The sequence below is a fragment of the Plasmodium falciparum genome, assembly GCF_000002765.6.
Source record: "Plasmodium falciparum 3D7 genome assembly, chromosome: 12".
Taxonomy (NCBI): domain Eukaryota; phylum Apicomplexa; class Aconoidasida; order Haemosporida; family Plasmodiidae; genus Plasmodium; species Plasmodium falciparum.
This window is the reverse complement of record NC_037284.1, coordinates 1,000,217-1,018,064: the sequence shown is the minus strand read 5'-3', so window position 1 is coordinate 1,018,064 and position 17,848 is coordinate 1,000,217. Positions and strand designations below refer to the sequence as shown.

General features: G+C 17.8%; 5 protein-coding genes across 5 annotated transcripts; 4 read left to right on the top strand and 1 right to left on the bottom strand.

Moving 5' to 3' along the window:
* Positions 1-216: 216 nt before the first annotated feature.
* Positions 217-5,755, top strand: PF3D7_1225000 (conserved Plasmodium protein, unknown function; the record flags this gene model as incomplete). Its single annotated transcript, XM_001350611.2, has 3 exons — positions 217-3,670; positions 3,866-5,507; positions 5,665-5,755. 3 exons carry the CDS (start codon positions 217-219, stop codon positions 5,753-5,755), a joined length of 5,187 nt encoding a protein of 1,728 aa, XP_001350647.2.
* A 967-nt stretch (positions 5,756-6,722) lies between these two features.
* Positions 6,723-7,233, top strand: PF3D7_1224900 (splicing factor 3B subunit 6, putative; the record flags this gene model as incomplete). Its single annotated transcript, XM_001350610.1, has 2 exons — positions 6,723-6,778; positions 6,969-7,233. 2 exons carry the CDS (start codon positions 6,723-6,725, stop codon positions 7,231-7,233), a joined length of 321 nt encoding a protein of 106 aa, XP_001350646.1.
* A 580-nt stretch (positions 7,234-7,813) lies between these two features.
* On the bottom strand, positions 7,814-8,776 carry PF3D7_1224800 (conserved protein, unknown function; the record flags this gene model as incomplete). The annotated part of the gene is made up of 1 exon (XM_001350609.1): positions 7,814-8,776. The coding sequence occupies one exon, from the start codon at positions 8,774-8,776 to the stop codon at positions 7,814-7,816; it is 963 nt and encodes a 320-aa protein (XP_001350645.1).
* A 1,702-nt stretch (positions 8,777-10,478) lies between these two features.
* Positions 10,479-14,864, top strand: PF3D7_1224700 (conserved Plasmodium protein, unknown function; the record flags this gene model as incomplete). The annotated part of the gene is made up of 1 exon (XM_001350608.1): positions 10,479-14,864. The coding sequence occupies one exon, from the start codon at positions 10,479-10,481 to the stop codon at positions 14,862-14,864; it is 4,386 nt and encodes a 1,461-aa protein (XP_001350644.1).
* Positions 14,865-16,119: 1,255 nt separating this feature from the next.
* PF3D7_1224600 (cytochrome c heme lyase, putative) lies at positions 16,120-17,386 on the top strand (the record flags this gene model as incomplete). Its single annotated transcript, XM_001350607.2, has 5 exons — positions 16,120-16,228; positions 16,336-16,609; positions 16,752-16,838; positions 17,084-17,192; positions 17,270-17,386. 5 exons carry the CDS (start codon positions 16,120-16,122, stop codon positions 17,384-17,386), a joined length of 696 nt encoding a protein of 231 aa, XP_001350643.2.
* Between the last annotated feature and the right edge of the window lie 462 nt (positions 17,387-17,848).

Below are 17,848 nucleotides of genomic sequence, written 5' to 3'. Positions count from 1 at the left end.
AAATAAAATAAAATAAAAACAAATTAATATACACAATGGTACTTAAAAGATATATATATATATATATATATATATATATATTATATTATAATTTTTTGTTATATTTTATAATTTTTATTTTTTCAACAATGATCATGTAGCTTAATAATATATCATCCGAAATATATTCTTATTTCACCTGTTTTTTTTCCCCTTTTTTTATTTTTTTATTTTAAAATGCTTAATAACAATGCCAAGAAAATACAACTGTTAAAAAAAATTTTATATAGAGAAAATATTAAAAATAAGCAAAAGAATAATTTGAGAAGGGTTTTTAATGATTATATAAACAATGAAAGGATAACCTTTCTATATGATAAAAATATATTTATTCAAATTATAGAATTTAACAACAAACAAAAATCACTATACATACATTCTGATGTTTTCAAAAATAATAAAAATGGAAATGATCAACTAATTATTAAGAAGGAGGGAAATTTGAAATCCTTTGTTTGTCACAAGGAAAATAAGCATTTAGGGGAAAAAAAAAATAAGATAAATAAAGTTAATATTAAAAATGTCTATCCTCATAATAATAAAAATATATATAATGATGCTAATATGTATAATCATAATCAGCATGATATTTCTATTGACACGTCTTATAAAAATCATCATACACATCAATGTGTCAAAATAAATAATTATATTAGTAACGAAGAAATAATAGATAAAAAAATTAATCAACCAAATGAAAACCACACACGTCATAATGATCCGTGTGATAATATGAAACCTTCTACATATTGTTTAGAAGAAAAGAATTATTTAAATGTAAATCCAGTGATAATACAAAAAAAAAAAAAAAATCTCGAAATTGTTAAAAAATATAGCGATAAATGGGAAAAACATGAAAATAAAAAAAACAAGTTAATCATTAAATACGAAATAAAAAATACACCTGATATAATTAATATTTTAAATAAATGTAAAGAATATAATTATATAAATAATAATCTATATGATGATATTATATATAACATTATAAATACAAGAGATAATTATTTGTCATTAAAAAGTTTATTACTTATATCAAACAGTTTTATTAAATTAAATTATTTTAATGAAACGTTTTATAATTATATATTTATTCATATCTTAAAATTATGTGTAATATCTACACACGATTTAATATCCATATTATATATTCTGTCAAATATAAAGAAATTAAATATGTATAATTATATTTTTTTATATAAAATGAATTTTATGTTTCTACACCGTTTATATTCTTTATCAATATACCAATTATATAAAATATTAAGTTGTTACCTAAAAATATACAAAACTGTAGATAAATTAAAAAAAACAAATGAACACTCTTCAAATAATTATACAATTCACAATAAGGAAAAAATATATTTAGGTGATAATAATGAGCATGTCTTAAAAAAATACAATAAGATAAATTCACAACAATATCATATATTTTATAAAATCAATTTTTCACAAATAGTAAAAAATGAAAATAACCACAACGTTAAAATAAATAATGAATCCATTGATTTGGTATTTTTTCTAATTGAATCTTTGACAGATAAAAAAATAAAAATTAATCATTTGGATACATTAATTGATATATCGGACCCACTAAACGATTTATTTTTTTCATATTTCAAGAAGAAAATAGGTTCTTTGTTCCTTAAAAAAGTGCATAGTGAATATATTACATTTAATAAGGAACAACGAAAAATTTTGTACAAAAAGAGGGATTCAATTATACAAATGTATAAAAAGGAACAATTAAAAAAAAATGATGATATGTCGAGAGGTGGTGTATTAAAAGGTGGTGTATCAAAAGGTGGTGTATTCTTTAAACAACAGAATGATAACTGTATTAATATTACAAATAAGCAGGGGCACATAAAAAATTCACAAAAGATATTACTAAAAATAATAAGCAAAATGAAAAGGAAAATTAGAGCAAGGATATTTATACCATTTATTAAAATATACGAAGAGAAAGATATGAACAAAATAATAAATAAAAGTAAAGATATAATAAAAGAAAGAGACACAAACAAGTTATTATATACCTTTTTTTGCAATACATACAAGAATATGAATTTAACATTTGATGAAAAAAGTTTATTAATAACATTAAGTTGTTTTTCAAAAAAGGGCCCATTATTATTTAATGATGTAATATATATGTTAACTTATTTAATGGAAAAGAAAATTAATTATTATAATCATGAAGAAATTATTGATTTAATGAACAGTTATAGTAATATGAAAAATGAAAAAATATCAAATAACGTTTTTAATTTTTTAGCTAGATTTCTATTTAATAATAATAAAATTATACATTTAAATGATACACATCTTCATATATTATTAAATATATTAATAAAAAAGAAATGTTTCATAAATCAAGATGTTATCAAATATATATCTAATTTTATAATGTATCACAAACCATATTATAAAAATTTAAAAAATGCATCACTTTATTTATTTTTCCATTATCATTTTAATTCTTTAAATGAACAGTTTTTAAATAATATATTTTGTACTCTTAATCATAAAAATATGATAACATTATATCACTGTAATCAAGTGTTCTCATCTACTTTGCTTATTGGATCTAATCAATTGAAATATCAAAAGGGGGTGTATAACATTCTTGATACATCCATTTTAAACCATTTAAAGGAAATATATTTCAACAAACATGTTGATATTTCTTTAAATGATATGAAAAATATTGTAGATTTTGTATTTTACTTTAATAAATCTATAACTGGTAATGTTTTAAAGGCAGAGTACCGAAAGATAAAAGTTAGTAATGATAAAAAAAAAAAAAAAAAAAAAAAAAAAAAAAAAAATCATATAATACAAGTGAAGGAAAAAATATATAATAATGATAATATTTATGATAACATATATGATTATAATTATGATAATATTTATGATAACATATATGATTATAATTATGATAATAATTGTGATAATAATTATGATTATAATTATAATATGATGAGTATATATACTCCATTCATAGCACCAAAAAAATGTTGTAATAAAAAAAAACCTGTTTATTTCTTTTCAAACAATTCTTTTTGCAAAATATATTTAATGAAATTTTCTTTTAATATAAGAATGTTTATTTTGATTAAACAGATTGTAGAATATTTATTAAAAGAAAAATATTATTTTAAAAATAATAATCAGTTTATTATTCTTATGGTTAAGTTATTATCTAATGTATATGAAATAGTAAAAAAGATCAATTCATTGAACAACAACTATACTTACTTATATATTAATAATAAATCATATGTGAAAAAAAATAAAATAATAAACAACTATTTTTTGAGAATATTAAATTATATAAACAATAATATTTTGTTATTTTTATGTAAAGCAAATGAACGTATCATATTTTTATCGAATTTTTATATGCTAAAAAATAAGTACACTTTTGAACATATAAATTATCATAAAATTATACATACTTATTTAGAAAAACAAATAGACAAAGTAAGAAATAAGGATACCGATATTTCTAGTATTCTTATTTTATTCGATTTTTTAAGTTCCTATCAAATTGATGAAATTATGATATTAGCAAGGTGCATAAAAATGAAAGGACAAATTGAATCTTCTCATATGCATGAAAAAAGAGGTAAGCAATTAAAGCGTTATGTAATATAAAAATGTATAAACATAAAACGTTATATATATATATATATATATATATATATTTATTTATTTATTTATTTATTTATATAGTAGCAAATTTAAATTTTTTTTTACTTTTTATATATCTAAAACATAATAATGCTTAATTATATATTATATTCCTTCTTTTCCGTTTCAGATTTAGAAGAAATTCATACGAATTTAATGAAAAACTTTTTATATAGCCAAAAATTGAGAGGTCGAGAGGAAAAGATGAAATATGAAGTGACATCAATTATGTACAATGAAAAAAAGAAAAAAAAAAAATCGAGCATAAAAAATATCATGAAAAATTTTTTTGTAACTCTACAATTGAGAAAGTTCGAATATATATCAAAAATTTTTAAAAATAAATATGAAAAATTATATATGTCAAAAGTACTTTTTAATAATATTGAAAAAAGAATGATAAAAAGGAAAATTGAAAATATGGATGCAAAGATAAAATTAAATAATAGTTTCAGACATATAAATAAATATAATAAATATGTAATGAATAAATTTTGTAAAAAATGGAAAAAACGAAAAAAATATTTAATACTTAAATGCACACATATATCACAATATATAGATACAAATAATTTAATAGATTTATTGTATTACACATTAACATTAACCATTAGATATTATATGAATAACATATGTTCACAAAATAATAGAATAAAAAATATAAGTTCTTTTATAATATATGAAAAATTTATTATATTCATATTAAATAAAATGGTATTATTAAAAAAACCACAAATTGTGAATATAAATTATTATCTTTATTATAAAATGAATTTATGTATTCATACATTAAAATATGTACATGTAAAGTTATATAAAAGTTATTATTATATATTAATGTATTGGAAATTTATAATACTCAGAATATTACAACGTAATAAGACATTTAAAAATTATATGGACTTTATACATTTTAATAATAATAGCAGAACAAGTAATAATGCTATACAAAACATAGAAAAAAATGAAATACATAAATTTAATTCTACATATATGTATTTATTGAATTATCCAAGTATATCTCAAACAAGTTATAAATATAAATTACAAAATGATGTGAATAAAAATATATTACAAAATAATTTACATTATAAAAATACGCAGTTTTATAAAAATATTGTTCATCATAATTTATACCAACAATTTTCTTACTTACAAAATGCTTCTCATCAACTTTATATGTATTTTATTTACTTTCAAAAAAAATTAAAGGGTAGGAACATGTCACTAATATTTAATGGAAAATACATAAAGAAAGAAATAAAAAGAAGAAAAAAAGGTAGAATTAATAGAATGAATATAATTAATACTATTAAATTAAATAAAACCTCATTTTTATATAATGATGCAAATCATAAAGAAACAAAAAGAAAGAAAAACACGAGTATATTATTAAAAAATAACATTGAAATACTTACAGTCAAAAAAATATATATATTACATAATCATTTAATTCAAGTACATGTAAAAAATAAAAGTAAATCAACAAATATAAATATGAATACCAATGAAAATAATATTTATGTATTTTTTATATATTCTTCTAATAACATAAATCAACATGTACCAAACCATGAACATTCTGAAAAGGTAGGAATACAAAAATATAATCATAATCATACAAAAGAGGTACTAAGAAAATACCAAAAAAGTGACAAGAGCAATTATGCTTTAAAACAAAAAAAAGAAGGAACGATTATATACTTGAAACGAGATACTTTTTTAAACTTGTACATAATACAACATGAATTACATAAGAAGTTGACAAGCCCGTAAGAAAAAAAAAAAGAGAAAATATTAAATCATACCATATGTGTGATGTATATGTGTGTTATATATGTATATACAATTTGTAAATATATATATATATATATATATATATATATAATATATTAATTTATTTATTTATTATGATTTTTGTTTTTATAGGTTTCGTTTGATTCCTGTATGCTCAGGAGAGTTGAATAAAATTAAGAACAGGAAAAACCTCTATGTATATTTAACAAAACTATTTGTTTGATCATGTTTTCGAATTCTCGAACAATTGGTTTTATATTATTAATAATTAACTAATGACAAATTAAAATAGTTACATATAAAAATAAATAAAAAATATATAATATATATATATATATATATATATATATATACATTTTTTATGTCTCCTTGTGAATTTCATTTTTTTTTTTTTTTTTTTTTTAATATTATATACATTATATATTATTAATAAGAAATTAATGAGTTAATAATAATTATGTTTAATTTTTATTGTCCATCATGATATTTCATATTATATATGAATAATTAAATATTTTGTTATTTAAAATATATACATATAATATATATATTTTTAAGTTTAAGGAATTCATTTAATTAATTCATAAATGTATTTATAAATAATTATATACTAAAATTTTTTTTTGAATCATATAATTTTTTTTTTTATACGCGTTATATATATATATATATGTATATATATATATTATATATATATTATTTAATTTTTTTTTTTTTTTTTTTTTTTTTTTTTTATTTTAAATTTAATTTAATATTTGTTACTTTAAATAAGTAAAATCCATATTTTAAATAGTTACTTCAAAATATATTTGGAATTTTTTTATTTCAATTTTAATAAAAAAATATATATATATTTAATAAAAATATGTAGAAAATAGAAAAATAGGATTATAATATATATATATTTTTTTATATATATATTAAAGTATGAAGTGGTATTTTATAAAAAAAAAAAAAAATTGAAGAATAACAAAATAAAGTCATTCATTTATTGTATTTTAATTGATACCTTAAAATAAATTATAATATTTCATTATATATAAAACTATCTTTTTTTTATATTGATATTTATATGTTTTATTTTATTACGTTTAATAAGGTTATTCCTTTATCCCATAAATAAAATAATTAAAATAAATATTATAATTTTATATATATTAAGTATATATTTGTGATAAAACAATTTTGCAATGTCCAGAAGAAATATACGTTTACCTGCTGAGGTCAGCAGAATTCTTTATGTGAGGTAAGGCATAAAAGAAAAAAAAAAAAAAAAAAAAAAAATAAATAAATATATATATATATATATGTTTCTTTTTTTTTTTATGTACTTATGAGAAACATGTTCACATGGATAATATTATATACCTATATAATTTCCATTTTATAACATATTTTCTTTTTTTTTTTTTCTTTTTTTGTTAATTCATTATCAGAAATTTACCATATAAGATATCTGCAGATGAATTATATGATATTTTTGGGAAATATGGAACAGTAAGGCAGATAAGAAAAGGAAATGCTGAAGGAACAAAAGGAACATCTTTTGTTGTTTATGATGATATTTATGATGCAAAAAATGCGCTGGATCATTTATCAGGCTTTAATGTAGCTGGTAGATATTTGGTTGTCTTATATTATGACCCTGTAAAAGCTCAAAAGAAAAAGGAAATACAGGAAAAATTAAAAAATGAAAAGTAATCTTAGTAAAAAAAAAAAAAAAAAAAAAAAAAAAAGAAAACCGATTGTATAATTGGCATATTATTTATTTATTACGTATCAATTCAAAATAACATGTCCCATAGGAAGATTAAAATGTAAAAAAAAAAGAAAATTATATATATATATGTATATGTTTTTTTTCTTTTTTTTTTTTTTTTTTTGTTAAAATTTTATAAATGCATATGTAAATATTGTTCTGCATTATAAGAAAAAATATTTAGATCATATTAATTAAATTTAATTTTTTTTTTTGTTATACATGAAGTAAAATATATTTTGATATATTTATATTTTCCCACTTTTTTTCTAATTTATATATATATATATATATATATATATATATATATTGAATTAAAATTTTCATTTAAAAAACAATTTTTTTTAACAGTTATATTAATTTAAGAAAAAAAAAAAATATATATATATATTTATGAATATATATTAAGTAGTGACATATTTTATAATATTGTCCTATGTGAAAATTAAAAAATACTTAAAAAAATATTAATTTAAAAAAAAAAAAATATATATATATATATTTTTTTTTTTAATTTATTGTTTATTTCTTTTTTGGAATTTTTTGTTTAGGTTTATGAAGATACACATAACCACCTTTCATTGTGTATACATTCATTTTAACAATTTTATATAAACGATAAGCAACTGAACCGACATATTTTTTATTGTATCCATATACATTAACAATGGTACCTGTTTTATCAACATTAATATTTACATATTTTTTATGCATAGTTAATACTCTTGTAATATCAATATTTTTAGTTCCTATACCTAAACGTACAAATAATTTTTTGACTTTTTTTGTTCTATAATTATTTTGAGTATTATTATTACTAGTCGTTTTGACATTTTGTGTATTTTCCACATTATTATTATGATCAGATTTATTTTCTACTACTTTTAAATCTTTTAGGGTATTTTTAAATGCATAATATTGTTTTATGTTATTCTTATAATTAGGTAATATAGGAGTATAATTTATATCTTCGTAATAACACTTGACACCCTTACCAGATAATACAATTTGAACAGAATATCCACATGTTAAATCTTTCATTTTATTTTCGATGGTTTTATTTTGAATACTTTTTTCATAGCAACTTGATATTAATGCTATATCTTTTTTAATTTTTCCTTCTTCTTCTATAAGCATATGATAAAATCCCATATTATAATTTTTATTAAAAAAATAATTACCTCCTAGTTTAGATACTTTTCCAGGCCATTTAGTAAAATAAAAATTTTTTTTTTTTATGAAATTGTTTATTAAACATTTCTCTTCATATCCATGTAAATTATTTTTGCCTACATTTGAATTATTGTTCCCTTCTTTTGAAAAAATACTGTATCCATAACTCCCTGACACACCAAAGTATCTTTTACAAATATCACTTTTTTTAATATTAGACCTTTTACTTAACCACTTGTTACAGAAATGGTATTTTTGAGCACTCAAAATTGAATTCCAATATTTCTTATTACATGGTAAATTATTTAACATTATATATAAATAAATAAATATATATATATATATATATATATATATATATATATATAACAAAAAAAAAAAAAAAAAAAATTAAATTATATTATATTAAATTAAATTATATATATATATATATATATATATATATAAATCAATATTATAATATTTTTACAATTTCAAAAAAAAAATATATTTTTTTTTATCTTTTAATTTTTATCCACATTGTAAAAAAGGAAAAACAATATCTTTTTACTTGTATTTGGTAGAAAATCAGTTAAACACACACATAAAAAAAAAAAAAAATTAATTAAAATAAAATAAAATAAAATAATACGAATTATATGATTAGCCATTTACCTATTTCATTTCTAAGCTACGAAATAGTTATAAATGTTCATATTATAAAATATATATATAAATAAATAAATAAATAAATATTTTATATATATATTATATTATTATATGTATATATAATTTTATATATGTATTTTTTAATTAAAAAATAAAATAAAATAAAATAAAATACTTAAATCAAAAAAACTAAGAATACAAAAAATTAAAAACAAAAAGTAAAAAAAAAAGTTATCAATTATATTGTAAATAAAGGATTTTATTTATGTTATCCCTTAAAGATATATTAAAAGAAAGAAAATCAATTTTAATAAGATATAAAAATATACAAACAGATAAATACAAAAAAAATATATAGAAATAAATATTTAAATATATAAAATCAAGCAGTCAATCAAAAGTTTTTAAAATATTTGAAATTATTATATTTTTTGCCTTTTTGCTACCATTTATTATTTTATAACATTATAAAAAAGTTCATATTTTTTTATTATGTATTAAAAATTTGGTGCAACTTTTACATAATAATTTAATAATATAATTATGAATTTTTTTTTTTTTTTTTTTAAATTATATATCAAAATAAAGATATTTATAAATATATTATATATTACATATAAATATATATGTTATTATATATATATATATAATTTTTTTTTTTTTTTTTTCTATATTTTTATGATTGTAAATACATAATTCTTATGTATACATAATTTTGTTTCTAAATTTTTTGTATTTCATCTAAATTATGAAAAATTAAAATTTTTAATAAAAAAATTATATATATATTATTATATATATTTATAGATAATACATATATAATAATATATATTATAAATATATGTACAATATTAATTTAAATAATAAATTTTATATAATTTGATTGTTTTACAACATTTGTGGTTGCAACGATAATATTATATATATATATAATATATATATATATATTTTTTGTTTTGTTTTTTATTTATTATTATTTTTTTTTTTTTTTGGGGGGTTTTGTATTTTTTCTAAATAAAAGAATAAAAAGTTATTTTAGAAAATTTTGAAAATATTCAAAAAATTTACTTAGATTATTTTACAATTAATTATATTAATCTAAAACAATCAATTATAAATTAAAATAAAATGATAAAACCAAAATAATAATAAATAAATATGGTTTCATTCCATATTACCAAATTATTATATTATATTATATTATATTATATTTTGAATTGATTAAAATGAATAAATAAATAAATATCATATATATATATATATATATATGTATTAGAAAGATATAAATAAATATCATACTGACATTTATATTTTATATGTATTTATAAATTTTTTTTTTTTTTTTTTTTTTTAAATCAACTTACATATGGGAAAAATTAAGAAAATATCTAATAATAGTAATAAAAGCAAAAAAAAATCAGAAACAGTTAAAAAGAAAAATAAAAGTAATAGTGACTCTAAAAAAAAAGAAAATGATGTAAAAAATTTAAAAAGTACTCCACAATGTTCAAGTGATGAAAGTGATGTTTATTTTTATAATGATATTCAAAGATGGAAGAATACAATTAAAGTGCCTATATGGTTAAAGAAACCAAAGGATAGAGAATCTTTAGATGAATTTTACAAAAACATTATAAAAAAATTATTAAGAGTAAAGAATAAAATTAGAGCATATAAAATACAAGAAGCATATCTATTAGATTGTCTACAAAAATGTATGATAGATTTAAATTTAAATTCTGTAATGTCTACAGAAAATATTAATTGTGAAATATATAAAAATTTATTATATAATTTTAAAGATAAAACGAATATAGAAAATGCACATAAAGAAAATAATGACGAAATAAAAAATAAAAATATACCAAATAAAAATAATCACGTACTATTAAAGCCTGAACGAAATTTTATAAGTGGAATTGACAATACAATGTATAGTGATAATAATAATAATAATAGGGAAGATGGTAATAATTCTGGAAGTAGTAATACGATAAATGATAGTACGAATACAATAAATGAGAGTACCAACACAATAAATGAAAGTACCAACACAATAAATGAAAGTAATGACACACTTAATAGTAGTAATAAAACGAAAAGTTGCAATAATAATAATAATAATAACATTTTTGTCAGTAATAGTATTAGCAATTGTAGTGAAGTTAATAAAAACTATACTAGCAGTAGCTTTTATAGTGTTAATAATTATGATACTAAGGATGAGGAAGAAAATTTTATTAATACCAAAAAAGATAATATTAAGGATAACCATACAAATACCTGCTTAAAATGCTTAAAAGAAGAAAAAATGAGAGATATGGTAGAACATATAAAAAATTCGTTATTTAAAGAAGAAGAGAAAAGAAAAAAAAGTGTAATGGATGATGTTTTTAATAAAGTAATAATTCCTGGTGGATTTTTTGAAAATAATAATTTTTGTCCTATATTCTTGAAACTTTTAAAAATAGATATATATAATACATGTTACACTGTAGATACTAAGGTAAATTCCAAATTAATGAATTTATTTAATGTATTAAATAATTTTAATGAAAATAATAAAATCGATAAAAACAAAAATGTAGACAAAGAAAAAGATGAATTTTTAAATACCAAATGCAAAAGTCCAAACAAATATAAATCAAACATAGATGATATATTTTTTTTCAAAGAACAAAGTTCATTATATAAATTATCACAATATTGTATAGAAAAACAAGTTATCAAAAATAATGAAGTTACTTCTTTTGATACAGTTTATATATACAATGAAAAAAAAGTTGATGATAAGGAACATATCCATGACGAAAATAAAAAAAATTCAAGTGATGATTATAAAAATAATACAAAGTTTAAGTATGTTTTAGACGATGTACAAAAGGATAATCCTTCATTGCATTATATTAATGACAAAAAGGATATTATAAATAATGATAAATGTAATAATGATGAATCTCAACCACTTGTTGATTATAATAAAGATGTTATAAATAATCCTAGTGTAGAGAATTATACTTCAAATGAAAATAATATCGAACCATATGATAACACTGTTAAGTCTTATCATACCTTGAAAAACCAGACGACAAATGAAAGTAGTATATCTAAGAATAATAAGGTAGATAGTCATACTGTTATAAATTTATGTGAAACTATAGATGATAGAGAAGTATATGAAATATCGAGTTGTTATAATGAAAACGATGATACAAATAAATCCCATTTTGATATAATAAATGATTATAATTATGATCATGAAAAAAAAGAAAAAGAAAAAAACATGTACCATAGTAAAGTAAATCTTTTGAATGATAAGGAAGCAAATATATCAGATATTGTATTGGAAAAGGACCCCATTATATATGATAATATAAACATAATAAATGAAAAAGAAAATAATTTAATAAATAATAATAATAATAACAATAATAATGATAATAACAATAATAATAACAATAATAATAACAATAATAATGATAATAATGATAACAATAATAATGATAATAATGATAACAATAATAACAATAATAATAATAAAAATTGTGAAAAAAAATGTAATATTCCATGTAACCATATTAATGAAAATACCCTTTTCACTGATTCATCAAAAGAGGAAAATAATTTTAAGGGGGAATCATATGAACAAATTGATTCCTTGAATTGGGAATATTCATATGATTCAAATAATTTAAACAATAGTAATAATCATTATAAGGAAATTAATAACAAAAGTGATTCTATTTATAATAGGAAAAGACACAGCGGAAGTGATATATATAATAAAAAATATTTTGAAGAAGATATTTTTGAAAATAATTCAAACGAAGATAATATTTTTAAAAGAAAAAAAGCAAACAATGATAATATTTTAGAAGAGAAGAAAAATCAAAGAAGTGATTCAGAGGAAAATAGTTATTTAAAACATATAAAAAATAAACCTAATAATTCCTTGCGCTTTAGTAGTAATGATAGAAAGAGCTATAATGACATGTTTATTTCAAGTAGTAATAATAATGATCATAGTGATGATAGAAATAAGAATAATTGTGAGAAAATAAAATGTGGGAATGTTGAATATAATAGCTGTGACGATAAAAAAAATCAAGTCAATAGTAATGAGAAGAATATAAAAAATAATAGTAAACAGCATTTAAATAATGAATATGAAAAGTTCAAGTTAAATGTTGATGATGTGAATAATATGAATGAAAATGTTAATATTTTGAAGTTAACTAAAGAAAAAACAACAATCAGTTTTACATCTTGTGAAGATAGTAATAAAAGTATTATTATGAATAAAAATAAAATAAATAATGAAAAGAATATTTTAAATGAAGAAAAAGAAAATATTTGTAAATATAATAAAAGTTTATTTGATAGTGATGATGATCAAATAAAACATGTAACTAATAGAAATAAAGAAGAAGAAAACAAGATAGATAAAAATATTGAGTCTGCGTTATTTCATTTTTGTGATAATGATAATATAAACAGTATGAATAAAAATAATAATAATACTGGGAATTCTAAATTAATTGAAAAGGATAAATATAATAATAATAATAATATTGATAGTAATATCCATAATAATAATATTAATAATGATGATGATGTTATAATAATTGATGAAGATAGTGATTTTACATTAAACGTAAACGAAAAACAAGATTATAATAAATGTTGTAATAAAGATGAAATGAGAAAAGATACAATTTTAGTACATAATAATATTTCAAAAAGTAATGATAAATTGAAAAATGGATTAACAGCTATGAGTATGAATTTATTTGATGATTCGTCAGATAATGATTCTGTTAATTCTTATGATGATAAGAATATAAATGTTTTAAATGAAACATATTCAAATAAATATTATCATACCAATGAAAAAGAAAATCCATATGGTAAAATGAAAGATCATATTTATGAAGAATTAAAAGGGAACGAAAACAAAAATTATAAAATAAATGATAAATATGTAGTAGATAAAAATTTAAATGAAGTATCCATTTTAAACATTGACTTAAATAAAGCTCACAATGCAGTTCTCGAAGGGCTCATGGATTTATTCGGTTTAAAAAGTAACAGATTATCTAGGAAAATAATTGTTAATGAATTAATAATAATACAAGACTATTTAAGACAAAAACATGATCAATTTATAAATTCTGATAATCTAGAAGAAGAACATATATTGGATAACTTATCGAATGTTAAGGAAAATTATATCACAGAGAATGATAGTATATTTAAGGATACTATAGTTGAACAGGAAAATATTAATAAAAATAATGATGATAATCACTATAATGGAAGTGTTACAAATAAAAATAATGATGATCATAAAAATGGAAGTAGTGATAATAATATTATTTGTATAGATTTATTAGATACTGAAAAAGAATATAAATCAGATTGCGATATGCAGTCATTTCCTTTTAATAACAAATGGTTTGATAACGATTTGTTAAATAGAGAAACGGATAAATTACAAGAGGATTATATAAATCATATGCATAATAAAATAAAACAAATGGAATTAAAACTTTTATTTGAAAGAATAGATGAAGCTATTAAAATTAATGATATTATATACAAAAATGTATATGAAGAAAAAAAAGTTGAATATAGTATTTTCAAAAAACATCTTGTAGACTGTAAATTAAACGTTAATAAGGAAATTATCATGTCTTATTCAAAGGATAAAAATATAGAAATTATATCCAAGAAAAAATATATTTCAAATTAAATAGAAACATATTTGTCATTATATGTTATATATATATATATATATATATATATATATATATATATATTTTATTTATTTTTGTTCTTGAATCTTTAAATAATGTTATTTATAAAAACACCCTCTACATATTTCTATGTATTATATTTTATATTTTATATATATATATATATATATATATATGTAAATTTTATATTTATGGTTTAAATATTTGTTTTATAATTTCAGACATATAAATGAAGCAACACTATATCCATTTGATGAATTTATATCTATTTAATTAGAAATTTTTATTTATTTATTTATTTATTTTTTTTTTTTTAAATATTTATTTAAATGTATCACCGATTAATATATATTTGTAATGCATATGTGCCTTATAAAGTATATTATAAAATAATATGGCCATATTTTTAAACTCAAAGGATGTTACTTTGTTACATAAAGAGGCACTAGTAATTTTACTTTTTTTTTTTTTTTTTTTTTTTTTTTATTTCGTATTTATATAATATATATTATATAATAATAACATAAATTGATGGATGTATGTTTTATAAAACTATTTAATATGTATTTTTTGTAGAATTACATATAAAACTTCTACGTATGAAATTCTAAATTTTTCCTTTCTATAAAGGGATTATGAAAAATATTAGGTAAATCATTTATACCACATATGTACAATATATATATATATATATATATATATTATATACATGTTGAGGGGAAATATAAACATAATATATGTTGTGTTTTTTTTTTTTTCGTTTTAAAAGATAAAAATTTAGAACTTAAATATAATAATATATATATTATTAAATTAATGATACTGTATATAGAAAACATAAATTTTTGAAGTTGTAATTTTTTTTTTTTTTTAAATTATATGTGATTTAATTATGCAACATAATATTATATATATATAATATAATAATAATATATTATATTTTTATTTTATATATTTTTATTTGTATAAAAAATAATATATTTTATTATATCTTTCTTCTTTCCATTGGTGTATAAAAATAAATTAATATAGAACTGTTTTGAAGGATTCATAAGAAATGGATAAATAAGAAAAAAAAAAAAAAAAAAAAAAAAATGAGAAGAAAATATAAAATCACATGGATTAGAATATAAAATGATATTTATTTTTTATTCACACTAAAATATATATATATATATAAAGTTATTTGTGTATAATATGTATATAGTTATAAATACATACTTATAAGGAACAAAAGCGAAATAAATAAATATGCAGAATTTAAGTCCAGCATGTACTTTCAATAAAAATGAAGAAAAGATAAAATGCCCATCTTCAACAAAATTGGGATGTTCAGATGGAACGAAAATTATACAACATGGTGCGTTTATAATAATATAAATATATTAATATATATATATATATATATGTTATGTTAATTCATATAAAAATATTTGTATTATTTAATTTATATTTTATTATATTTAGAAATTAACGAAAGAAATATGATGCCCGAGATTCCCAATGTCTCCTTAACAGATGAAAATGATTTTACATTTAATAAAAAAAGACACGTATCTTCAATTCCAAAAAATAATAACGAATATTGGGTTTATCCTTCATCTCAACAATTTTATAATTCATTAATAAGAAAAAATAAAGATATAGATAAGAATTATATTGATGCTGTGGTAAGTGTTCACAATGAAGTTAATGAAGAATCATGGAAACAAATTCTTAAATATGAGCATATGCATAAAAGGTAAATAAAAATAAAGAATGAAAAAATTTGTGAAAAATAATTTATTGGTATGTTAATATATGCGAATAAAATAAATAAATAAATAAATATATATATATATATATATATATATATGTGAACATATATATTTTATCCCTTATAGGAGTTGCACAGATGTAACTCTACATCGATTTCTTGGTAAATTCGATGACCTATCAATAAAGGCAAGATTTAGAAGCATATTTTCAAGGTAAGGATAATTTCTATAAATGTATATGAAATATTTTATTTCTTTTGTTATAAAGAGGGAAAAAAAAAAAAAATAATAATAATAATAAAAAGAGTGTAAAAGGTTTTTTTTTGTAAAAATATAATATGTATTTATATTAAATTTGGGGGAAAATAATAATATATATATTTTTCATTTGTTTTATATATTTATTTATTTATTTACTTATGAATTTATTTAAAATTTTTTCTTTTTTTTAATATTAGTATGGGAAGGCCTTTTGATAGACACGACTGGTATGTTAATAGATGTGGTACCCAAGTAAAATATATCCTGGATTATTATAATGATGAATCAATAAACGATGACAAAAACGTAAGAAGAAAAAAAAAAAAAAAATATATATATATATATATGCTTATATATATCTCTTAATATTTTTCTCCTTGTAGATATATATCGATGTTAGACCAGCCATGAATAGCTTTTCAAATGTCTGGGACAGATTGCGTTACCCCTTTTATGAGTTCTACTTTAAGTATGTAAAAAAAGATGAATTATTTAAATAATATTTCTTCTATCAATAATAAAAAGATATTCCTATTTTTCACAATTTTTGTTAAATTATAATATTTTAAAATATCTATATGTGAAAAGATTAAAAAAAAAAAAATAAGAAGAAAAGCACAATTTTTAGGTAAAAATATTAATTTTTTAGATATAACACATTTTGAAATGCTTTTAAGAACATTTTTTTTTTAAATACATAATATATGTAAAAATAATACATTTTTATTTTTTTTTTTTTAATGTTTTTTTTGTTTGTATTTAAAAGAAAAAAAAAAAAAAAAAAAAGAACTTAAAATATATATAATATAAAAATTAAAAAATAAAATACATAATATTAAACATATATATATATATATATATATTATAGTGATATGGTTGCAAATGTGCAACAAACAATTGGGTTGTTCATAATATGAGTTAACCAATTCTTTAAAAAAATACACATATTTTTACACGCTTAT